Below are 27,103 nucleotides of genomic sequence, written 5' to 3'. Positions count from 1 at the left end.
TTTCGAGAGTGAGGAAAAGGGCTGAAAAAATCACTCTGGATCCCTCTCACACAGCCCACTGCCTTTTTAAACTGTTGCCTTCTGGCCAGCACTAAAGAGTACTGAGAACCAGAACTGTCAGGCACAAGAACAGTTTTTTTCCCTCAGGTTATCCATCTCATGAACAGTTAAAACTGCCCCATTGAGCAATAATTATGTGCAATACACAGCGTAGTCTATTTATATCTATCCAACATATCCTACCCTTTCTGCCATTACAAAATTAACTCTGACTAAATCAGACAAATTTGCTGGGAATAAAATTCCCAAATACTTAATTCCCTGTTTGGGCCACTGGAAGGCACCTGGCTGGAAGGCCGTTACTGGACAGTACGCTGGCAAAGCCAAAGCTTCAGATTTAGACCAATTGACTTTGTATCCTGAGAACTTGGAAAAGGAGTTAATAATTCTGTGGAGGCAAGGCATAGATCTAGTAGGGTCGGAGTCGAATAATAAAAATATCATCTGCATAAAGCAGAAGCTTATGCGCCATACCTCCCGCAATCACCCCTGGAAAATCATCCTCTTTTCTTATCATGGCTGCTAATGGTTCCAGGGCAAGACAGAACAATAATGGGGAAAGAGGGCAACCCTGCCGGGTGCCCCATCCAGACTAAAATAATCTGAAATTAACCTGTTTGTTTGTACCACTGCTACAGGGTGTCTATAAAGTAACTTAATCCAACCAATAAATGTACTCCCGAACCCATACATTTTTAAAATCTTAAAAAGATAATCCCATTCTACCACATCAAACGCCTTTTTGGCATCTAGTGAGATGGCAGCGACTGGAGATTGATCATTCGCTACTGACCACATGATATTGATGAGACACCTAATATTATCAAAAGAGCTACAGCTTCGAATAAACCCCACCTGATCTATATGTATAATTGATGTCATAACTTTGCATAATCGATTAGCCAGAATTTTTGACAAAATTTTTACATCTAACTGGATCAGGGAAATTGGGTGGTAACTTTTACACTCGCTTGGATCTTTGTCCTTTTTAAGAATCAGACTGATCCGGGCTTGCGTCATGGTTGGAGGAAGCTTTCCATTCTTTAATGATTCCATATAAACTTCGAACAAAAGTGGAGCCAGTTCTGTAGCATAAGATTTGAAAAACTCAGAGGAAAAGCCATCAGGCCCCGGAGCCTTGTCTGTAGGCAAGGCCTTAATTACCTCGTCAAGCTCCTCCAAGGTTATCTCAGAATCAAGATAATTTTTTTGCACAGTCATTAGTTTAGGAAGATCTAATGGTTCCACAAAGTTCCTAATATCTTCATCAGTAGACGAAGACGTGGAACCATAGAGATCAAAGTAGAATTCTTTAAAAGCATTATTAATATCAATGGCCGAGGTAAAGATTTCACCACCCACAGATTTCACCGGGGGAATGGTAGAAAAAGACTCTCTCTGCATTATATATCTAGCCAAAAGTTTTCCTGCTTTGTACCCCGAATCAAAGTATGACTGTCTTGCCCTGAATAACCAAAACTCCACTTTTATAATACAAAATAGTATTGTATCTATATTTCAATCGGGTCAATTCTCTGAGGCCATCAGATGACATACGGCGCTTCAGCTCTGCCTCTGCATTTTTAATATTTCCTTCCAACTACACAAGTTCTTGTGCTTTGGATTTTTTGGTGAATGAGGCATACTGTATGATCCAACCCCTAAGAACCACCTTAAGTGCCTCCCAAGCCACGCCCACAGAGGATACTGAGGACCAGTTGGTCTCCATATAAACATCGATTTCAGTCTTTAACATTTGTTGAAAATCAGGATTTTGCAAAAGGGACACATTAAGGTGCCAACTATATGATTTCTTTTTCTCTGTATATGGCAACACCTCTAAACTCACCTGGGCGTGATCTGAGACCAAGATATTTCCATTATAATAATGAATAGATACACTGGAACAACAAGACACAATGCAGCAGCCATAAACATTTGTCATACATGTTATTATATATACAGTTATGAACATGTAATTGCCCCTCAAGTGCTCGACGAGTTACACGATTTAATACAAGTCTCAGGTGTCCCCAGAATGCGTCTGTCAAGTTTTAGTTCAAAATACCTCACAGATAGTTTATTCTACTATGCCTGTATACCCCTGTTTTGTAGCCCTGTTCCAAATGGGCTGTTTTAGTGTCTGTAGCTTTAAATGCAAAGGAGCTGCTGCTCCCCACACCCCTTTCTGGAAATGGGCTGTGCCTTTCCTGCTGGTGCCATGGATATCCGGGCGACATCAAATTACTTAGTCAATCATCTTACTGTATAGTGCATAACAAAGGTCAAGTTATGAAATATGAAAAACAGCTATAGATGTAGAAAATACCACAATCGCTTCATATTTATTTTTAAAATAATGACCAGTTTTATTACACAGAAAAGCTTCATTGCATGACCACACAAGCAGGACTGTGGAGGATGGCAATCAGATTATTTCGTAACCGAAACAGAGCTACAGCTTCATTGTTATGGAATAAGGTAGTTAGGGACAGGTTGCTACGTTACACAAAGCACAACAAGCATTTTTCGCGTAACGTGCAAACAAGCAAATTCAGAAAGCCAAATTGCAAACATTAACAAAATATAAAGTGTGAAACTTATGACTTGCAAATCTGAAGTTGGGTCACAGACAGCTGGTATCGATCCATCCATGATCTTTAGCTTGGAAGCAAATCCAGCCTTCTGTTGACCCTCGTTGATAAAGCAGTCTGACGTAAAATGGTTTGCACAAACATATAGGGATTTTCCTATTGTTGTGGGCACATTGCCATCAAAAATCAAACTAATCCACTGGGTCTTCAGTGGCTCAGATGCCGGGACTACATGAAGACTGTTGTGTTCGCTCTTGCAGCCAACAACAGAACATTTGCTGTGTTTACCTCGTAGCTGGGACATTCTCGAGTTAGCACAAGTGGCTCTAGCGAGGAGATAAATATGGTGGACTGTGCCCTGCTCGCTCAGGTTATAATGAGGGCGGATCTAAGCTACTCGGGCGGATCTCTTCACCAGTCGTGGGTGGTACCTTTCCCCTTTTGATGTCATAAGGGGCTGCAAACTGAATGGCTTGTGCGGAGACATTGATGGGGAAAGGAAAGAAATGAGGAGATGGTCGTTTACCATATTTTGTGGTTGTCTACACACACTGTGGACACATAATTTTGCTCAAAAACAGTGAAAAAGTGGATTTTGAATAATATGTCCCCTTTAAAGTAATAAAAAATGCTTTCAATCTTAACTTTTTTTGATTCAGGCTTTGTTTAAAGTATCATGAACCAAACCGAACTGTGAGTTCAGTATCGTGAACTGAACTGTGAGGCGAGTGAACCGTTACACCACTAATACTCACTGTTTCAAAAGTATAGACACAAGATGTAAACAATATGCATGTTAACTTGATTTTAGTGTGATAAACAAACCTTTTTTTTGTGTAAAGTTATTGCCAGTTTTACAACTTAATGAATATTTAATGTCAACAAATCCTAAAACCCTAAAATGACTGTAAAAATGACAATTTAACTTTACAGCTAATACACAAGTTTTAACAGAAGAATTAATGTAAGTGCTTTTATAAAATTATAAGCTTCACATCTCTGCCTTTAAACCCTCAAAACATTTGCCCCATTCACTTCCATTGTAAGTGCCTCACTGTATCCTCAACTTTTTTTTTTTTTTTAAAGAAAGGAAGGATGAGTCTAAATAAATGTTTGTGGTAATCAACATTATGCCACAAATTATGTCGATTGAGCTTAACTTGTTCTGAACACTGAATATTCCTTTAAAATTAGTTTTGTTGGTGTAAGCTAATGTTTTCAGGTTGATTCAGTGATGTTTAATAATATTTTTGACTTTACAACATGAAGCACATTATTATGTTAACATTTTTTTTCTGTGTAGAATGCATATAGTGAAGTGAGTGAACTGAAGGTTGTTGTGCCTGTGTGATTTCATAATCTTTATATTGCTATTGTTTATTGCTATGTCATTATTCTAATAATTATGGAATACTAATAGGTGATAAATTATGCAGTGCAGGTGCAGTTTGTACTACTATCAGCACACTAGAAATAATACAAGCGTCAAACATTAACAGAACAGCATACAGCAATTAATTATATGTGTTTACACTTTATTTAATGCTCCTCATTAGAAGTGTTGCACAATGTTTTCTTGTGCCTAGCACATGCTACAAACCAGTGTAGTAAACAGTAAAGGCATTCCATTTGTTTAAATACACGGTAAACATGCAAGACCACAGTTCCTGTTATAATATATACAAGTGCATAATAGCTCTAAACAGAACTCTCTCTGCATTTCACAGGTGAGCTGCAAGGCTGCAGTGGTGTTCTTCCAGTATGGCGTCATGGCCAGTTTCTTCTGGTTATTGGTGGAAGGTCTTTATCTCCATGCTCTACTGGCTGTATCCTTCTTCTCTGAGAGGAAGTACTTTTGGTGGTACATTCTCATTGGATGGGGTGAGTACGTGCTTGTATCTCAGCATCAATAAAATAGAGAGAAATTGCCCTTAGGTCTTATAAATCTTCGCAACTTAAGAGCAGCACCTGTCAAATGTGAAAGACAAATTGATCACTAAAGTCAATAGGACTTTGAGCGTGTACACACTTACGACTTGGTAATTAACCTCTCTTTGACGTCATAAATGTACAGTACTAGTGTTGGCAAATGTTTCACATGACACATTTCTTTAAATTTACAATTCTTAAAGCAGGATCGGATTTACAGTTGAAGTCAGAAGTTTACATACACCTTAGCCAAATACATTTAAACTCAGTTTTTAACAATTCCTGACATTTAATCATAGAAAACATTGCCTGTCTTAGGTCAGTTAGGATCACTACTTTATTTTAAGAATGTGAAATGTCAGAATAATATTAGAGAGAATTATTTATTTCAGCTTTTATTTCTTTCATCACATTCCCAGTGGGCCAGAAGTTTACATACACTTTGTTAGTATTTGGTAGCATTACCTTTAAATTGTTTAACTTGGGTCAAATGTTTTGGATAGCCTTCCACAAGCTTCTCACAATAAGTTGCTGGAATTTTGGCCCATTCCTCCAGGCAGAACTGGTGTAACTAGTTCACACATGCTTTTTCAGTTCTGCCCACACATTTTTTGTCGGATTGAGGTCAGAACTTTGGAGGTATGCTTGGGGTCATTGTCCATTTGGAAGACCCATTTGTGACTGAGCTTTAACTTCCTGGCTGATATCTTGAGATGTTGCTTCAATATATCCACATTTTCCTTCCTCATGATGCCATCTATTTTGTGAAGTGCACCAGTCCCTCCTGCAGCAAAGCACCCCCACAACATGATGCTGCCACCCCCATGCTTCACGGTTGGGATGGTGTTATTCGGATTGCAAGCCTCACCCTTTTTCTTCCAAACATAACGATGGTCATTATGGCCATACAGTTCAATTTCATTAAACCAGAGGACATTTCTCCAAAAATTAAGATCTTTGTTCCCATGTGCACTTGCAAAGAGTAGTCTGGCATTTTTTATGGAGCAGTGGTTTCTTACTTGCTGAGCAGCCTTTCAGGTTATGTCAATATAGGACTCGATTTACTGTGGATATAGATACTTGTCTACCTGTTTCCTCCAGCATCTTCACAAGGACCTTTGCTGTTGTTCTGGGATTTATTTGCACTTTTCGCACCAAACTACGTTCATCTCTACGAGACAGAATGCGTCTCCTTCCTGAGCGGTATGATGGCTGCGTGGTCCCATGGTGTTTATACATGCGTACTGTTGTTTGTACAGATGAACATTTGGAAATTGCTCCCAAGAATGAACCAGACTTGTTGAGATCCACATTTTTTATTTTCTGAGGTCTTGGCTGATTTATTTTGATTTTCCTATGATGTCAAGCAAAGAGACACTGAGTTTGAAGGTAGGCCTTAAAATACATCCACAGGTACACCTCCAATTCAGTACACCTCCTATCAGAAGCTAAATGTCTAAAGGCTTGACATCATTTTCTGGAATTTTCCAAGCTGCTTAAAGGCACAGTTAACTTAGTGTATGTAAACTTCTGACCCACTGGAATTGTGATAAAGTCAATTAAAAGTTAATTAATCTGTCTGTAAACAATTGTTGGAAAATTACTTGTGTCATGCACAAAGATGTCCTAAACGACTTGCCAGAACTATAATTTGCTAATATTAAATCTATGGAGTGGCTAAAAAATGTGTTTGAATGACTTCAACCTAAGTGTGTGTAAACTTCTGACTTCATCTCTATATTTCAGGATCAATTAAGGTTCAAGACTAACTGGCATTCCCACTTGTTTATTGAATTTCTAATTACCTTGTAGACCTACTTCAGAAGAAAATCTGTGTAAACATGCCTTCAGACAGATACTTAAAATGTATCAAAAATATTAAAATATTTTACAATATAGTTTTTTTTTGTTTTTTTTTTTGTTTTGTTTTTTTGAACAGTTGCAAGTAAGTGTGTTTTCTGTGTGTGGTAGGAGTTCCAGGTGTCTTCATAACAATCTGGAGCATCACAAAAGCTTATTTACATGATATTGGGTAAGTAAATACTGCTTGTTCACAGAACAGCACTCCTCTGCTGAAATCACACCTAACTTTGCTTCTTCATTAAATTTTTAAATACACATTCATGGGAGAGAAACAAGTCCCTTCTGCCTCAGCCTGCTGTAACCACTGTACTTAAGGGTAACATTGAAAAGCAAGTTAATTGAGAAAAGGATGTGCTTGCCTTTATGAATTTATGAGCTCAATTGAATTTCTGCCTTCTGCACACCTTCTGCCAATAGCTACAATACAACTGACAGTGTAAATCCTGTTTCAACAAACTTCACTCAAGGCTGTTCTTTGTGTTGATAAATGACATGCCATCATAGAGGTCATGAGACTAAATTTAGAGCCTCTTTAGTATTTCTTGTAGTGACTGTTAAATGGGTATTGTTTCCTTTTGACAGATGCTGGGATTTTATTGATGATGATCTGTGGTGGATTATAAGAACCCCTACTTTGATAACAATACTGGTGAGTGACAGAATTGCTAAAATGTAATGAGAATTTGAAGGTAATGTGGCTGGTGGTAAATGAAGTACTTCAAATAGAACCCAATCAGTTTATACTGTTTTTCTAGATGAACTTTATTCTCTTCATTTGTATCATCCGGATACTTCGACAGAAAATCAGTTGCCGAGATATTGGGAGAAATGGCTCACACCAGTACTCGTGAGTTTATATTGAAATAAATATTGTCCATAAATGCTAAGGTCTTACATGCACAGTATTAACTTACTTTTGTTTTTCAACCTATGCCATTTCATTTGATTTGCAGGAGACTGGCAAAATCAACTTTACTTTTGATTCCTCTGTTTGGAATAAACTACATAATCTTTGCCTTCATGCCTTATCATATAGAGTCTAATGTGCGTCTGGTATTTGACTTGATCCTGGGGTCCTTTCAGGTAGGCAGCAGGGGACTGAAACAAACACACAAACAGTTTTACTCTGCTAGAAGCTTTGCTTATCTAGTCTGGATTCCCTAAATGGCAGTAGAATACCAAGAATGTCCAAAATGACAGACTCACCATGGGATCTGCCAGCTTGCCTCAACCCCAGACATCCCCAGTGATATTTATTCACTTTGTGTTTGTTATTCAGCCAGATGGAATAGATGTATGTTGACAGATAAAATGGTCTTAACTACTTTAACTGAATGTGCATCATTTCTCAAAGTCAAATGAGTTAAAATTGAAAGGTGCACTCAGTAATTTTTTCCTCATTAAGTTTAAAAGTTTTATTCCTAAAGAAATAAACAGTAATTTTAAAAATAAATGTATAAAATCATGAGCACTCACATGATATGAAGATTCCAGTCATATACTGTATCAGTAACCTTATAAAAGTTTTATTCTACATGGAGAGGGTCCCCTCATGGGGGCTGCCATGTTAGGATCACATGACCAGCTGAATACTACTCGCTTAATCTCAGTAACCACCCTGCATCATGAAAACTATTGCGTTTAAAAGTTGCTGCATCCACACCCCCAGGTGTCAGTGTCCAATACAACATACAGTACATAACAAATAACTGAGTGCACCTTTAAATATAACTATTGCATTTTTCTGAACTAAGAATGCTAGAACAGTTCAACAATATCTCCAAATACAGTATAAGGCTAAATGACTTAAATAAAAATTATTTATATATAATTGATCTCAATGTTTCTATTTTTTCTCCCTAACTAAAATCTTTAATAAATGGGAAATATGAGCCTTCCAGGAAACTAAAAGGAATTTAGCATCATCTTACATAAATTGCGTGACTTTAAATCTGTCCTGCTGCAGCTCGTACTGACTGCCTTGTCTGTTTTCCTTCAGGGATCTTGTGTCGCTGTCCTGTACTGTTTTCTAAATGGAGAGGTAAAATTATCAGCATGCAATATTCTTTCAAGTATTATTTTATCAGTGAGAGGCATGCAAATACCATTTACAGTGGCCCCAAGACTTATCTGCACACAAGTCATGCGTAAAAGTGCATGAATGTCATTGCATTAGATAACAAAATATCAAAGCATCTGCAAACAAATTCTGCTTTTTTTTTTTTTTTAGCTTTTTTAGTTTCCCTCAATTTCACATACTGTGGGTGTCTTAGCAATAGTTCATCACCAGTGTTGGGTAAATTACACAAAAAGGTAATCCACCACAGATTACTAATTACTTCCCTAAATTTCTAATCAGATTATTTTACTGATTGCTTCATCTAAAATGTTACCACGTTACCAATTACTCTACTTTTAAGTTACTTTCTAAAACACTTTTCAAAGAAAAGTTTGTTTTTCCACTCAATTAATTAAAAATAATGTATATATATTATACTATCTATACAGTCCCTTCAGCTGTCACAGAAACACAAACTTTATTTTAAAATTATTTTAGCCTATTTTTAAGATTTACGCATTTCAATTTCATATCACAATTCCATTGAATTGAATTATGTAACTTTTAAGAACATTTATTTAATACAAATTTTTTTTTTTTTTTAAAGATTACTTAATTTTTATTGATGGAATTCTGTTATGAAATTGAAATGTGTAAATGTTAAAATATTTTTATTAAGTGCAGACATGCATATGAACATAATTCATGTTTTAAATGTATTCTACATAAATAATATTATTTAGACATGGGGGCCTGGATAGCTGAGTAAAGATGCTGACTACCACCCCTGGAGTCACGAGTTCGAATCCAGGGTGTGCTGAGTGACTCCAGCCAGGTCTCCTAAGCAACCAAATTGGTCCGGTTGCTAGGGAGGGTAGAGTCACATGGGGTAACCTCCTCGTGGTCACTATAATGTGGTTCGCTCTCAGTGGGGCGCGTGGTGAATTGTGCATGGATGCTGCAGAGAATAGCGTGAAGCCTCCACACACGCTATGTCTCCGCTGTAACACGCTCAACAAGCCACGTGATAAGATGTGCGAATTGACGTTCTCAGACACGGAGGCAACTGAGATTTGTCCTCCGCCACCCGGATTGAGGCGAGTCACTACGCCACCATGAGGATTTAGAGCGCATTGGGAATTGGGCATTCCAAATTGGGGAGAAAAACTTGGAGACATGTGTAATCCAAGTAATGAATTTAAAAGTAATAAACTTAATTGAAAGTCAATCACTGTAATCTGATTGCAAGAATTTGAAATGTAATGTTTTACACTACTTTTAACTAAAACGTAATCAGATAAAAGAATCTAATCTTTGTTCAGCATCTTAAATTTTGACATCTTCCACTAACATTTGACAACCAAACACTTCAAATGTCAACAAATCAAATCAAATCCCTTTATTGCCACTCAACCATATACGCAAGTGCAACAGTGGGTGAAAGTCTTAGGTGCAGTTCCGAGCAACATAGCAGTCAAGACAGTGTTGAGACATATACCAATTTACAATAAACATCAGATTTACACAACAATTTAAAATCTAATATACACATAATTACACACAACACAATATACAAATAATAATATAAAATGTACAGTATACCATACACACAATATAGAATACACAGTACAATAAAAATAGTATATATAAAATATACAGTTGGTTGTATTTTGCTGTATTGCTGTATTGACATTCAGGCTGTCAGTTGCCAGTGTGTTAAGAGAGAATATAATTTATGACAGTCCAAATGTCTTCATTTTAGAGTACTATCTATCATTCTATCATTCCAAACTTCTTTTGTTTGTAAAAAATAAATACCAGTTGCTCTGATCATTTGTAGTCTAATGCAATCGCATTTACACATTCAAACTTTTTGGGTCCACTGAATATGATTTGGGTACTTTTTTGCAAGTCATTTTGGTACTGTGTGTGTGCTCATCTGCTAAGAACATATTGACATCACATTCCCTATCTATTCTCTGTTATCATTCTACTTTTTTCTTTTCTTTGACTCATACTCACACTCTCCAGGTTCAGTCTGAGATAAAACGAAAATGGAGGCGGTGGCACATGCAGAGATTTCTGGGAGCTGACACCAAGTACCAGCAGCCCTCGATGGCAAGCAACGGCATCAACTTTAGCTCTCAAATCACAATGATGACTAAATGCAGCCCCAACACACGCAGGGCCTCCGCCTGCCAAGATGACTTCTCTACTGTCTAAGCGCAGAGTGATGCTCCGTCTATGATGAGAGACAGAGACCAATGAGTCTGTGCTTTGCAAGCACTCACACCACCATCAGTCATCTCCAAGGTTGCAGCTCAACTCTATCCTGTAGGAACTTTGCATCTCACTGCTCAGTAGCAATGGATCGGAAACAGCGCACCTCAGTGCTCATTGTTGTTGGTTTGGCACGAGACATACATGAACTCTTCATTTATAATGATGTATCCTCATAGCCATCCCATTATACACATTGTTTAGGGAGAACTCTGATGGAATAAAGGGAAATACAAAGGTGAAATGGACATGTTTTGACATTTGAATGTTTTTAACTAAACTACTGACTCTGAACAGCAAGGGACACTGTCTTTAGTAAAAGGGTGCAATCGAAGCATGTTCATAAAGAGACGGTTCATTCAGTAAATTTAAATTGTGTCAACATTTATGCACACTCATGTTGTTTCAAACTTGCATGCATTTTATCTTTGGTGGAACACATAAAAATTAAAAGTGAATAGTGACTGAAGCTGTCATTCTCCCTAACATTTGTCAGTTGTTAGGTGAACTATCCCGTAAACCTTAGCCTTACACACCCATGAGAATGTTGATGAATAATACTGTGGAACACTCAATGCATAATGAGAGAGACTACATTTGAATTGTGATCTCCATTCAAAGGCACCCTCCTGTACACAACAAAACATGCATAATCCTCAGTGTTGGTGTTTGGTGTCTGTGATGGCATACTGTTTTGTTATTGTTTTTCCCTGCCCTTATGATGCTCAAGAACTCATTTCTTAGAATGTTAATAACCTAGTAAGCTAAATGGTGACTTTTTTTTGTCTCTAGAGACTTAGTTTTATTTTTATCCCCTTTCTTATTCCTGGAAAAATTAATGTGAATGACTTAGACAATCTGACATTCTGCTAAAGTCCTATTTGTAACGATGCTGGCAATGACAGGCAGACGATGATGAAGTGAAGAACCCAGGTGCAGTTTATTTACATGAAGAGTGATATCCAGAAACTGTGAACAGAAAACATGAACTTGACTTGCAAACATAGTTACATAAACACAATACCTGACAAAAGACCATAGCAAACATGAGGGTATAAATACATGGACAAGGGTAACAAGACAACCAATGAACAGACAGAACTAGAAACAAGATAACAAGACTAATAAACTAAAACCAATGACAAACTAGAACTGATAATGAGTTAACAAGACAATAAACCAATGAAAACAAGACACATGAACATGGAGAGAAACAGGATGATCACATGACTTGACATGGAAACAGGGAACCACATGACATGGCAGGGAAACAGGAAATAACATGACAAGGAACAACTTTTCAAAATAAAAGACAAACAAAAAACATGAACAAAACACACGTCTAGAAAAAATCTAGACGTGACACTATTTTTTAATCCTACCCATTTGTGTCATGACCTTGTGTTTTAGTGCACAAGTGGACAAAAATAAATGTCTCTAATTGAGAGTCATTAAAAGCATGTTTCTATTTACTGCTGAATTAAAGTACTGTGTGTCAATCTAAATGGTTCCTTGCTGTGTTTTATGGTTGTGATTTATGATTTAAAGTAATTGTATTTATGAAAAATTGCATGGGTTGTGTAACTGTGCACTTGTTGCTTATAAAGACAATAGTCTAAATTGCTTTCTCTTAGAAGAATAGTCTTTGTTAAAGTTTTTTTCTTTTTTTTTTTTTGGCGGGGGACCAGAAAATCTGTGCCTGTCAAAAATATGTGTAGTGTTACTTGTAGCTGTTGTTGCTGGCATGTCCTCCATGTTTGCGTACGCAGTTCTTTTACCTCAGTGTGAATGAGATGTACAGTCAAGAGGAAATGTCTCTAAAAATGTTGTTGCTATTTTATAAAAGTGTCTCGTATATGTTATCAAGAATACAGAACATTTTTATTACATTAGATATGTTATGACATACTTCTCTGATTGCCTGCTTCGTCGTCTTTCAAAGTATACACTGAAAAAGTGGTAACATGCAATTGTTACCTCTAGGATCTATTTCTTCTTGATCTTACCTATAATAATGAGTTGTTTCAAATTAAAAAAAATTAAACTGAATAAAACATGTTACCAAATGAAGTGGATAAATACTCAAAAAGTATTCCACTAATAGAAATATGTGAAACCCAAGTAATTAACTTAACGGTAATCTGGTTACTACAATTTAAAATGTAATCTGTTACACTACATTTGATTAAAATGCCATTAGATTACAAAAACTACTTTGTAATCAGATCACATCTAACTGTCTGACAAATGTGCTTCATATGGTAACATCTTAACTGATTTGATTCAAGCCAAAATATTAATTAACATGTCTGAAAAACATGGCTACGTTAGGTTACATCAACAAAACTAATTTATTCAGGCAAAACCAGTTTATATCAAGTAGAAATAGCTTAAGGTAGCAACTGCAGGTTATAAATTGTAAACCTTGAACATAAATATTGTCATCATCAACATACCAATAAGCGCATTGATTTAAGGTGACAACATAATGTCACTTTAAATGACACATCAATATGATTTTTATGAAATGTCAGATTTTTTTATTTATTTTTTATTTATTTATATTTTTCAATTTGATGCTGGTAGGTATTTATACAAAGCACTTAAAACAAACTGCTGCTATTTTTATTTCTCAACACAATGTACTGTATGAATTCTGGCATTAAGTCAACAAAAATAGCAATTGCTTTGTTTTCATATACTGTGCATCTGTCCTCATGTTTAAAAAAAATGCAATGTAAACTAGAGAGAGAGAGAGAGAGAGAGAGAGAGAGAGAGAGAGAGAGAGAAACAGGACCAGTAACTAAAAGACAAAGTGGAAAGTGGTGAGAGAGTCAGATATATTCTTTGTTTACCTCCCTCTGAAACACATCTGTGATTTATTTATCTACCAAATCCCTTTTTTAATTATTTTTGTAACTCTCTCTCTCTCTCTCTCTCTCTCTCTCTTCGCCTATCTCTCCTTATACTGTTAGAAGCATTAATACCAATGAGCGGATTGATTTTCCCACCAGACAGATTACCCAAACTCAGCATGGTCAAGCTTGGTTTAAAATTATATAAGAGAGAACTCCAACAGATAAACAAAATGTTTTTTTTTTTTGTTTTTTTTAGAACTGAGCAGAGGAGCCAACAGGAGGAAGTCTCTCCAGAGGATTTTACTTAAGTGAATGTACTCCCATGGGTGGAGGGCTAAAAACTAAGCCTGGAAGGACACCATGTTAATTAGTTAAGATATACAGTTATTAATTATATAAGATATAAACCCTTGTCGTGTCAAAAACATAATATCATGTAATATTAAAGGGATAGTTCACCCAAAAATGAAAATTCTCTCATAATTTACTCATCCTCATGCCATCCCAGATGTGTATGACTTTCTATCTTCTGCAGAACACAAACGAAGATTTTTAGAAGAATATTTCAGCTCTGTAGGTCCATTCAATGCAAGTGAATGGCGACCAGAAATTTGAAGCTCCAAAAAGCACGTAAAGGCAGCTTGAAAGTAATCCATATGACTCCAGCGGTTAAATCCATATCTTCTGAAGCGATATGATAGCTGTGGGTGAGAAATCAATATTCAAGTTATTTTTTAATATAAATTCTCCTCCCTGTCCAGTGGGTGGCGATATGCATGAAGAATGTGAACTGCCAAAAACAAAAGAAGAAAAGTTAAAGTGGAGATTAATAGCAAAAAAAGATTTAAATATTGATCTGTTTCTCACCCACAGCTATCATATCACTTCAGAAGATATGTATTTAACCACTGGAGTCATATATGTATTACTTTTATGCTGCCTTTATTTGCTTCTGGAGCTTCAAAATTTTAGTACCCATTCATTTACATTTATTCATTTGGCAGACGGTTTTATCCAAAGCGACTTACAAAAGAGGTCACACTTGCATTGTGAAGATATAGAGCTGAGATATTCTTCTTAAAATCTTTGTTTGTGTTCTGCAGAAGAAAGAAAGTACACATTTTGGGATGGCATGAGGGTGAGTAAATGATGGGAGAATTTTCGTTTTTCTATGCCAGGTGAACCTTTAAAGTAAGTCATGATCTGTGCAATAACTGCAACTCCCTTCATTGGATGAATTCATTGTTGTACTATAGGTAGTCTCAGAAAGGTCAAAAATGGGAAGTATTTATGAAGAACATATGACATATAATGCAAAAAAATCTATTACAATATTACAACCATAAACATCTTTGTTCGCAAGGCCCTTTAACAACATAAGTTTAAATACATCGTTTGATTTATGGAAATATCTGAATGACAGTAGTCTCCTTTTCCACCTTGTTGTAGACAAAATATTTTCTGGTGTTCAGCTATTCTAACATTTTGACTGTTTGAGGTTAACACTACATAGTTCATAGTGCTTATGACACTCAAAAAATGTATCACATATTCTAAACTTATGCATATTAATAACAACAGTAAATATATTAAATTAATTGTTCTTAACAATACACAATAACAATAAATGCAGAAATTATTTTGTGCAGAATAAACATCATTCTGCATTTAGTGATTATGTGCATGTTTTTATAATTGATTTAATTTTTCAACTTGTGTGTAACAGAACTGCAGTCTCATATATAGGCCAAGATAATGAGTTGATTTATAAACTCACTCACTCCTTCAAAAACTTTTGGCAAGAAATAAGTCTTTGATGTTCTTGGCCTACCAACAGATCCATAGGCAGAAAACTTGAGATTAAAAGAAAGATATCTATGGCTGTTTTTCTCCTCACAGAACAAATGTGCATGGGTAACACTTTAGAAAAAAAAAAATATTTGTTAACATTAGTCAACTACATAGCCTAACATTAGTTAACTGCATTAGCTAACATGAACTAAAATCAAAATATCAAACAGTAATCTCAAAACATTAACTGTAGCATTACTTTTCCAATGCAAGAACGTCTAGAAAAAGCAGTTGCGAATTGTGGGCAAATTATATAATACAATAGTTTTGGCAATCAAATCTGAGGCAAAGCTGTGAGAGCGATAGCACACTGTGTTCTAGCGACACCTTGTGTCCACAGTGGAACACTACAGCTATCTCGAACTGTCTGCGTTGAACAGGTTAACTCCGCTATGGACTCGTTGACCCCGGCTGCCATGGGCTTTAATGCTGTAATGACTGCGCAGCATGCGTAAGGTGCGGAAGGAGATCATTTTAAAATAATAATAATAATAATAAAAATAATAATACAAATCTAAACGATTATTCTGCCATTTATAAACAAAAATTCACTTAGAAAGCTGTGTATTATGGAATTCTTCCCCGTTTAATCATGTCCCTGTCGCTTTAACGCTGTCTAGACAAAACGTCCCATATGATTCTGGACCTCCAACCATCATCACTCCCCTCGGAGAGAGTGCGAACCGATCTGCACGCGGACATGGCGAAAAAGGACCGATGTATAAACAGAAGAACAGAGTGTGGATAGAAATGACATTTTCATGAATAGTAATCATTTAAATGCTAAGGAGGGGAACCGGTACTCCTTCGAGGCAGAGACCACTGAATCATCATGGTAGTAAGCCCCCCTCTCAGACTGCTTATCCTGATGTCCTGCATATTTGGAAATTATTGGAAATGTATACATTTAGGCCTGTAGAATCTGATAGTCAACTGTCACCTCATAGTTATGATGCTCTAATTGTATTATTTTTGAATTTTATTATTGAAATACCTGTTCAAATTTTAATACATGCATGTCATACCAAAATAAACTACCTGCCATGGCTCAGGTAGTTTTGAAGAATAACATAAATTAAATTAGCAGTGGTGCCTGTTTGTAATAATGGTGCTATATCTAGTTCAACTTTCAGAACATTTTATATATCATGTTATATAGCTGTAAATAATAATAAATGCTGTACTTTTCAGACAAAAAAGTGGCCTGTTAGTTTGTGCTTTTCTTCTCCGCCAGTGAAAATAGTACCAAAAGAAGGTAACGCATCAAACACAACTCCATTGCGCCCTGATTTTAACTAGCGGTGTTTCGTTTGTAAATGTATCAGTGTTTTTGATCGAATCTTTTAAGTGAATTAATCATTCTCATTCAGTTACAATGTTTCAGTGGTGAACGACTCTGTTTTTATTTTTATTTATTTTTTATGAATCAGTTGACTCAGTAGCTGCGTTTACATGAAACCTGGTAATCCGTTTGTGATCCGACTAGAAGCTTAATCCAAATAAAAAAAAGTCTCGGAACCACGTCAGTCGGATTAAATTGGCAACATCCGATTTAAATTTCATTCGGATTGTAAGGGGCGGTGTAAACAATTTCTAATCTGTTTGAAAAGATCATTTTTGCAAGGTAAACACTTGATCGGATTGCTTTGTGAAACTGGGATGATCTGCGCATGTTTAGTACTGACGCAGTAATGGTGTCATGACGTTTGACGCACAAGGACACACTTTCATCACAGTGGTATGGAGACAATATGATGCCTTATATATTTCCAAAAAAAATAAAGTATCGCAAAAAACAATGTATGTTGTACACGAAACCCAAGAATTGAGATCCTTTTTTTAAATCTGCAACAGACTTTTGGCATAATTTTTTTTGCAACACTTCTTTTTCTTTGAGTTTCACTTTGCGGTATGCATTTTTTCTTTGCGATGCTCCTTTTAATGTTCGCGGTACCGCTTTCCCTTTGCGCTGTGGTCTGTGGTCCCAGTTCCAATACAGGATACAATTTTTTTCTTTTTTTTATCCCCTTTTCTCCCAATTTGGAATGCCCACCTCAATCCAGGTGGCGGAGGACAAGTCTCAGTTGTCTCCGCCTCTGAGACAGTCAATCTACGCATCTTATCACGTGGCTTGTTGTGCATGACACTGCGGAGACTCCGCACGTGGAGACTCATGCTACTCTCCGCGATCCACGCACAACTTACCACGCGCCCCATTGAGAGCGAGAACCACCAATCGCGACCACGAGGAGGTTACCCAATGTGAATCCACCCTCTCTAGCAACCGGGCCAATTTGGTTGCTTAGGAGACCTGGCTGGAGTCACTCAGCACACCCTGGATTCGAACTCGCAACTCCAGGGGTGGTAGTCAGCGTCAATACTCGCTGAGCTACCCAGGCCCCCAAAATCTGAATTCTTAATTGTTGTTGTTTTTTATTTATTTTGTTTCTTTTTATTGTGAGACCCATGGGTGTCATGCACCTATGTTTTTTTCTGGAGGCATCATGTTCATGTTCAGCCACAACCACCCCTAAGTTTGGACTGACCAAATTTAGATGTGTGAATAAAGATTTCTGCCACAGACATTCTTTTTTACATGCAATATTCATTCAATTTAATCATTTAATCATTTAATCAATTCAAAATCCTCTTGGCTCAAAATCTCTGAATGGGCATGACACCTCTGGTGTCTCACCAGCATGCAGTGTTTACTGTGTTACATTGTCATGCTTTATTGCAATATAAAGCAAAATCTAATATTTTAAATAGTTCAAATGTGTCTTAATCATATCCAATGTACTGTTGTTGCTGATTGTGGAGAAGACTGCTGATCACCCATTGGCAGAGTTATCCCTGGTAGAGGATGTGGCCCTTCACTGTACCTTTTTGATAGACAGGCTTAACAAGCAACGTCTATTCCAACCAGACCTATGTGATGTTGACATCGTTCTCCTGCACCACCAGACCTCTTTCCAGGCCCATATGGGAGTACTAGCAGTCTACAGCCCCTTCTTCCACTCGCTCTTTGCCTGTAGTAAGGAGCTGCAGCGAGTGGAGCTCTCTCTAGAGGCCCTCAGGCCTCAAGGCTTGACGCAAATCCTGAACTTCATCTACACTTCCAAACTCCTGGTCACCAGTTGCAATGCCCAGGACATGCTCAAGGCTGCTACTGTGCTCCAGATGAGCAACATTGCCACTTCCTGTAGCGAGCTCATTGCCAGAGGCTCACTGGGAATCAGTCCTAGTGTAGACCAAGCCAAACAGGAAACCAGTTCTCAGAGCTGGAGCAATTGCAACTGCAACTCAGTGAACTCTAACTTTCTCATGGAGATCAAGCAAGAGAAGGACCCTACCTGTGCCAAGATCTATGTGGGGAAAAGTGATGGAAGCCCATATGCTGGTCAGGGCAGTGATGGGTGTCCAGGAAGTGTAAAAGCAAGTGCTTGTTATGTCGAAGGCAAAACCGAAGGATCAAAGGAATCTGAAGATCTTGCTTCATTTAATAGTGAGCAAATTATTGTCGAGCTGAATTTTAACAATCAGACCCTTAATGTATCCAAAGGTTTAGAGGGCAGTTCTCCTAACACGGCAGCTCAATCTCCATCAGGGTGACAGGTTCCTGGAAAAGCAAGGATGAATGATCAGACTGTTGAGGAATCTAGAGATAATGTGCCCATGGAGGAGGAGGAAGAGGTGGGTGAGCAAAGTGAAGATGATGTGGGGCTTAGTGGAGTAGAGAGCCACACATTACCTGTATTCATGCCTGAAAGACCCTTACGACAAACCCGCGACTCCGTTGATGCAATAGCGATGGTCTCCCAAAGAACCGGTGTGAGAGTGAGGCAAGAGTGCGGGATCTGAGGAGCAGAAAGATAAGTTGGAAATTCAGAGCTTTCCCTGTGTGAGGTGCCCAAAGATCTTCAATAAATGCTGGTACTTGGAGAAACACATGAACAAGACACATAACCGCACGTACATCTGTTACAAGTGTGGCAAGCGCTTCCCCCTGGAAAGTGAACTACTGCTACATCAGCAGACAGACTGTGAGAAGAGCATACAGGTATATACTATATACACTGTAAAATGTGGTGACCTGTGATTGTTACCTTAATGAGCTATTTCTACTTGATCTAACCATTTAAATGAGTTTTGTTGGTGTAATCTGATGCATCCAGGTTGATTCAGTGATGTTAAATAATATTTTGACTTGAATAAACAAGTTAATTTAGATGTTACCACATGAAGCACATGTTTTAGGTTAATATTGTGTTCAGGGTAGAGCAACACAATCAATTAAAGTCAAAATGTGTATATTCCTTGTGTGATTATTAAATCACAAACAGCTGTGATTTGATTAAATAAATATGTAGGCTGCATGCGTCAAGATAGTCTTCAAAGTCTGCTAATAATATCCGGACAAGGAGATCAGAGGCTGTTTTGTCGGAATAGAAGTCAAAGGAGTGGATGCGTAAAGGGATCGTTCACCCAAAAATTATAATTCTCTTATCATTTACTCACCCTTATGCTATCCCAGATGTGTGTAACTTACTTTCTTCTACAGAACACAAACTAAGATTTTTAGAAGAATATTTCAGCACTTTTGCTCCATACAATGCAAAGGAATGGGCGCCAAAATTTTGAAGCTCCATAAATCACATAAATCAGCATAAAAGTAGCCTAATCCATATGACTCCAGTGGTTAAATCCATGTGTTCAGAAGCAATATGATAGGTGTGGGTGAGAAACAGATCACTTTCTCATTTTTCTTCTTGTGTTTTTGGTGATTCACATTCTTCATGCATATCACTCCCTACTGGGCAAGGAGAAGAATTTCAAGCAAAAAGGGACTTAAATATTGATGTTTCTCACCCACACCTATTATATCACTTCTGAAAATGTGGATTAAAACACTGGAGTCATATGGAGTACTTTCATGATGTCTTTATGTGCTTTTTGGAGCGTCAACATTTTGGCACCCAAAATTGTTACACTTGCATTGTATGGACAGAGCTGAAATATTCTTCTAAAAATCATAATTTGTGTTCTGCAGAAGAAAGAAGCCCATACACATCTGGGGTGGCATGAGGATGAGTAAATGATGAGAGAATTATAATTTTTGGGTTAACTAACCCTTTTAAGTACGCCGAATACAACAAAAATAACAGTGTGAATGAAAAGTGGACAACTAAATTAGACTGAAAAAGGCTCGAGTCCACATGCAAGTTCAGGTACAATGTGAATGCAAAGAGAGCTGGGTCTATCAGTTCTTTAACACTCTTAAAGTGTAACTCTTACTGGCAGCAGAGCATCAGCAAAACATGACTTAATTTGGAGACAAAAGTCATCACTTGCTATTTTGAAGTTGTCATACACCCTGTTCAACACGAGGGCTGTTGCTTCAATGTTATTTTATGTCCTTCATTTTTTTAGCCTTGATATCTTAGCAGCAGCAAAAGGAGTTGATGAATCATATTAGTCATACTGTAGTTTATCATACCACTGTTCAAATCGCAATCACAATATTTTTAAAAACAATTGCAATGTGTTCATTTTTGAAAGTCAATTTCTGCAGAGTCACATACCTTAAAGTCTTGGCTACAAAAAAGCTATTAAAATTAATTGCTATTGGAAAAAGATACAGTTCATTAAACAAATGTTGACCTTTTGTGACAACAGTATATGGGGTAAGTTGTCACAGTGGAAACTGTCATTAAACCTGTGGCGAAGGTTTCATGTTAACAAAGGGTGGACATGTTCCCCCATCACCCCACCACAATCATAAAAATAAAATCTATGTCTTTTTAAAGCTACAGTACACCTGAATTTAACAGCTTATTATATGTTTTACGAGGCACAAAACAATTCATGAAACAAAAAAAAACAAAACAAAAAAATGGAAAAGGTAACGGAAACATCACAACCATGTTTTAAATGTCATAAATTACAATATTTGTTGCCAAAGTTTTCACGTACAATCATGCACTATGTGCTGTGCTTTACATTCGCTTTTGTACGCTTGTATGTGTAGGGGAGACTTGGGCTAGTCGTCACACAAAGAAGTTGTCACAAGGGCTATTTATCAGTAACGATAAGATTTGGAATCAAAAGTCCAATTGTGAGGGCCTGGGTAGCTCAGAAAGTAAAGACACTGACTACCACACCTGGAGTCACGAGTTTGAATCCAGGGCGTGTTGAGTGACTCCAGCCAGGCTTCCTAAGCAACCAATTGGTCCGGTTGCTAGGGTAGGTAGAGTCACATTGGGTTAACCTCCTCATGGTCACTATAATGTGTTTCGCACTTGGTGGGGCGCGTGGTGAGTTGTGCGTGGATGCCACGGAGAATAGCGTGGGCCTCCACACGCGCTAGGTCTCTGCGGTAACGCGCACATGAAGCCACATGATAAGATGCGTGGATTGACGGTCTCAGACGCGGAGGCAACTGAGATTCATCCTCCGTCACCCGGATTGAGGCGAGGCACTACGCCACCACGAGAACTTAGAACACATTGGGAACTGGGCATTCCAAATTGGGGAGAAAAGGGGAGAAAATCACACACACACAAAAAAGTCAAATTGCGCAAATATGTTTTTTCTTGCAGAGGTTTTGTATGCTGGCTTCAAACTCCTAGTCCAAAATTAGTGCCCGACCGATATATCGATATTAGACTTTCACTGATATATCGGTATCGCCGTATATTTTACCGATATGCGCCGATATGAAAACTTTTTTTCAGAACATATAATGCAGAAAACAATGCTTTAGAATTGGTGTCATAGCGTAGTTTGTCCAGCAGAGCATGCTCCGACTCCATTGTTTACAGAGCTGACTCTGAACTGACGGTGGTTCTGCAGACAGGGTGGAGTTAAACGGTGCGGATTTGAGCAATCTCTTCTCCTTAAATTGCTAACTAGTGTGTGAAATACATACTGGAAAGTTAATACAAAAATGACTCCATCGTTTTATATAACAAATATAACGTTAACCCTGTCCCTGACAACCATGTCACTCATGTTTATCACATCTGTTTGCTGTTAGCCAGCTACAGTTTGTCAGTAATGTAGCAGATTGAAAGGTAAACATCAGAGCATCTTTTCGCAGCTCATCAGACAACGGTGAGGTGGTGGATTGCGTCTGTTGAGTGTTGAATTCACGCTTTGCTGTTACCTAATTGGTGAGACACAATGCTGGAAAGTAAATAAAGTCCATATTTTACTCTCCGTGGCAACGAGCTTATAGCTAACTAGCTAACCACGTAGCTACTTTCATTGTTGTCAGCGTGTAAACTTGTATTCACTAGGGATGTGCTCTACGACTAATTTGACTGTCGTTTAAACAGAAGTTTTGTAACAGACTAGTCTAAAGAGAAACCAACCTTAAGAAAACAGTAAAAAAAAAAAAAAAAAAATGTATGCGACCCATTTAAAATACTTAATCTATTCAAAATCCGATGCTAAATTCCACTGAAAAGGGGCATTTATCAGCGACGTGCTTGCCTTAAATTATGATCATTGTACATTAAATATAGAACATGACACACATTCACTGAATCAACATTAGCGAATATTTAAGAGGCATAATTATTAAAACAATTGAATGAATAGTGCAGGATCAATGGAACAACCATTAAAAGCCTGTTCTAAATGGAAATCACCAAGTAAAAGTTACTTAACATATTAAAACAGTCAGGACATTGTTGAAAATAATTAACAGACGGGTTAAGCCAAATCTATGAGAGAGAAAACAAGTGCGCTTAAAAGTTGCTGGTATTTCACGATGTGCAGTCGTGCATTAGTCATTGATCTAATACGACAGCTGTTCGGTAAAGAACATCAACCAATAACAGTTACGATGTAAAAAAAATAATAAATAAATAAAAATTTAAAAAGCAGCCATAGGACAGAAAAAATAGGCCTGTGATGTAGCCTACAATAAACCTAATATATTCTAAACATGACGTGCACACAGAATAAAAGATAGTTTAACATGTTAAGCAGTCGGCACCCCATTGAAAATAGCCTTCTTAATCAGCAGATTAAAAAATTGCATACCTAGTCTAAAACAGTTATGTTCTAGGCTACTTACTCAAAAGCATACATTTTTGGATGAGTAAAATTAACCCCTGTACATGGTCCGGTGAAAGACGGGACTTGACTCACCTGAGGCGGCTATCCTGCGCTTGAAAAAGCCCGCTCAGCGGAAAAATAACGTACAAGCATGCACAGATTTAAAGAAGACTCAAATGTGAAAATTCCCGCACCACCGAAGTGATTTCATTACTACTTTGCTGAGTTTGCTTGTCTAGTGAGAGGACATTTTCCTGCACGCGCCGCGAGTGAGAGGGAAGACGCACGCGCGGCCTGAGGTGAAGTTAAACTCTATCTGCTCCAGATATCCTTTTTGTTTTTTTGTTTTTTGTTTTTTTAAATAATATTTGCATTATTAATTCTATTTAAAATATGTAACATTAATATGACAGTAATTTAAGTGCAACCTCTGTAAAAATATAAAGCCAAACGTAAATGTGTAAAAATGATGATCAGTTTAATGGGGGGAAATATTAACCGACTAGTAATTCCAGTGTCGACTAGCAGCATCAGAACCGTTTAGTCGACTAGTCGACAGTCTCGCACATCCCTAGTATTCACCAAACTGTTTTGTTCAGGATTCACAGTTTGGTACCCCCTTCAACCGAACAATTCCAGTCGTTGCATTTATAAAATGTAATATTTAAAAGTCTGGTTTTCCAGACATTAAAATAGGATACGTAATAAAAGTAGATTTAATAAATAGTATATTTGCCCTTTGTAAATAATAATATATAGGAACTGTATCTAAAATAAATGAGAGGTGATAAATACTAATACAACAGGATGGAAAAATAGATATTTATTCATTTTAATATCCTATATATATATATATATATATATATATATATATATATATATATATATATATATATATATATATATTTTTTTTTTTTTTTTTTTTTTTTTTTTTTTTGAATGCGTTTTTTTATTCCATCAGTTACTCCTGGTCGGAGGCTGCCGTATATATTTAGTTTATACGTAGGGTTACGTCCTACATAAATTTAATGGTGCAACGCTCAAATATTTAATAGAGTGTAAATTGTGACTTAGTGCCCATTTACGCCACAACAAGGCTAAGTTGTAACATATGTATAGCTGGTGCAACCGGCCCCTGATGTTTATTTAGCTATTTATTATTTATTTTTATTTATTCTTTGTTTTAATGGTCAGCATTTGACTGATACTAAACATACAGTACTGATGTTTATTTAGTTATTTATTTTATTTTTATTTATTCTTTATTTTAATGGTCAGCATTTGACTGATACTAAACAGTACTGATATTTATTAAGCTATTTATTGTATTTTTATTTATTCTTCATTTTCTCAGTGTTCATTTCTATAATTTGTTGACAATGTATTATAATAATAATGTCAAATATTCTTTGATAAAAATATTTAAGAAAGCAGCCTTCTGAGTACCTTTGCATAGTCATATCGGTGCAAAAGGTCTGTTTTCATTCCAGCTCAAAAACTAGCTATATCGGTCACCATATCGGTAATCGGTGAATTTTCCCTCTCTAAAATCGGTATTGGTCTCAAAAATCCCATATCGGTCGGGCTCTATCCAAAATCCTCTTAACTTAGAATAATTACTGAGAATTCTAGCACTTTTGTAAACAAGTGTGTGTAACCAAACCACACTAGCATGCATTAAGGCAAGGGTCAACTATATTATGAAGGCAGATTTTTACCAAAAGGTTTAATTGTGTTCTTAGGACAAAGGTATTTTTCATGAAAGTCAGGACAGAGCATGTTGTCACTTTTACGGGGCAGGTTGACACACATGAACAGAATTTTTATTGGTGTGTGTATTTATTTTGTAGTGTCTAATCTGTGGAAAAGTCTTCAGGAAGCTCTGGTCCCTCCATGAGCACAATAAGATTGTCCATGGCTATGCTGAGAAGAGGTACACTTGTGAATTCTGTGAGAAGAAATTCTACACAATGGCTCATGTACGCAAACACATGGTCGGTGAGATGTTTAACTGGCCTTTTCACTTTCAAAGCTTTACTTATACTCTCCCCCATTCTCTTAACTCTAAACATTTACTGAATGATCTCTTTTCCTACTTATTTAATATTCCTTCAGCACACACCAAGGAGATGCCATTTACCTGTGAGACATGTGGCAAGTCCTTTAAAAGGAGCATGTCACTGAAAGTCCACTCTCTCCAACACTCAGGAGAGAAGCTGTTCCAGTGTGAGGTAAGACATTTTGAACTCTAGTCTGATATTGATTAGAGATACAGCTGACTCTGTTTGTAATGTGTCTATGTACAGTACAATATGTTTAGTCTATGTATAAGGGAAAGTGTATATTTTAGTTGCTGAACTCTAAATTTCATGTCAACTACCCATTTATGTTGACACAACTGCATGGCACTCTCTCAAATCCATTGTGCCATTGTAAACTTGTTCTAATGGTTCTTTCTAGGAGAGAAACCATATATATGTGAGATCTGTGGGAAGAGCTTCACAAGTCGACCCAATATGAAGCGTCACCGCCGAACACACACTGGAGAGAAGCCGTACCCCTGTGAAGTGTGCAGCCAGCGATTTCGCTTCTCCAACATGTTGAAAGCTCACAGAGAGAAGCGTTCCCATGTCAGAAACCCCTCCACCTCTGAGGCCATTCATCCAGAATATGACCCCTCTGCTTTAACCAATCAAATGGAACCTGCTGCAAACCAAGAATTGGCCGTCGAGATGGAAACACTGAGAGATATCAGCCCACATCAGCATGGCATAGTCTCTTTTCCATCACCTGTGCTGCTCTCAGTTGATGTGGCTCCATCACGTTCTCACCTGCGTTCTCTTACACCTCTCCTCTCTTCTGGGAGGACAGACTGTTGAAACCTGGAACTACTGCTCTGTTATAATACTGTTTTCTTTCTGATACAGAGGTATTTTAAGTAGCAAAGAGCCTGAATTAGCCAGTGTTCTTTTTCTTATCATCTCTCATAATGTGCTCGCAATACTATTGACAATATTTCTTCCATTCCCATTTGAAACATTCATTGAAAATGCAACAGTCAGTTGTGCTATGATAAACCCTAGTTAGGCAAAAAATATTCTAACTATAATACTGACACTATTTCCTAGATATATTCTATATGCAATACATATTCACTTTTATGTAAAGTATGTTTACTGTATGTATGTTTTTATGTACAAAATCATATAAAGTAGCATTTAGTTTACACTTTATGTAATATATTTGTCCACAAGTGTTGATTGAAATATAAAGTCAGTAGATTCTGTTTCTGGCACTTTATTAGTTAGTGTTAATGTGAAGAGTTTCTAATTTTTTAACTATACTAATTTCGGTATGGATATTTATTTATTTTTTGTACTTCTGTTGTTGTTTTATTTTATTTTGTTACATATAAAAATACATTTTGAAGCACTTTAATAATAGAATTCAAATATTCTAAATTTTTGATTTTCCAAAATTGTGAATGATTGTACATTTCCAAAGGCTGATAAAGGTGGTAAATTTATGAGTCAGTATATTTATGA

The 27,103-nt window shown here is 37.0% G+C and overlaps 2 protein-coding genes and 1 pseudogene across 2 annotated transcripts in view; 2 read left to right on the top strand and 1 right to left on the bottom strand.

Moving 5' to 3' along the window:
- Window positions 1-12,684, top strand: part of LOC127440282 (vasoactive intestinal polypeptide receptor-like) — a 75,782-nt gene extending 63,098 nt beyond the window's left edge. The window contains exons 7-13 of the mRNA XM_051696768.1: window positions 4,382-4,535; window positions 6,555-6,615; window positions 7,029-7,095; window positions 7,202-7,293; window positions 7,400-7,529; window positions 8,446-8,487; window positions 10,537-12,684. Of these exons, the coding sequence (XP_051552728.1) occupies window positions 4,382-4,535; window positions 6,555-6,615; window positions 7,029-7,095; window positions 7,202-7,293; window positions 7,400-7,529; window positions 8,446-8,487; window positions 10,537-10,728 (738 nt within the window). The 3' untranslated portion in view covers window positions 10,729-12,684. The remainder of the gene's footprint in view (window positions 1-4,381; window positions 4,536-6,554; window positions 6,616-7,028; window positions 7,096-7,201; window positions 7,294-7,399; window positions 7,530-8,445; window positions 8,488-10,536) is intronic.
- LOC127440281 (UPF0415 protein C7orf25 homolog) overlaps window positions 1-27,103 on the bottom strand; it is a 340,920-nt gene that overhangs the window by 81,903 nt on the left and 231,914 nt on the right. The gene's annotated exons all lie outside the window — the stretch shown is intronic.
- On the top strand, window positions 17,194-26,652 carry LOC127441157 (zinc finger and BTB domain-containing protein 47-like; annotated as a pseudogene).

This window comes from Myxocyprinus asiaticus, chromosome 5, assembly GCF_019703515.2.
Source record: "Myxocyprinus asiaticus isolate MX2 ecotype Aquarium Trade chromosome 5, UBuf_Myxa_2, whole genome shotgun sequence".
Taxonomy (NCBI): domain Eukaryota; kingdom Metazoa; phylum Chordata; class Actinopteri; order Cypriniformes; family Catostomidae; genus Myxocyprinus; species Myxocyprinus asiaticus.
This window is presented reverse-complemented; position numbering and strand designations above follow the sequence as displayed.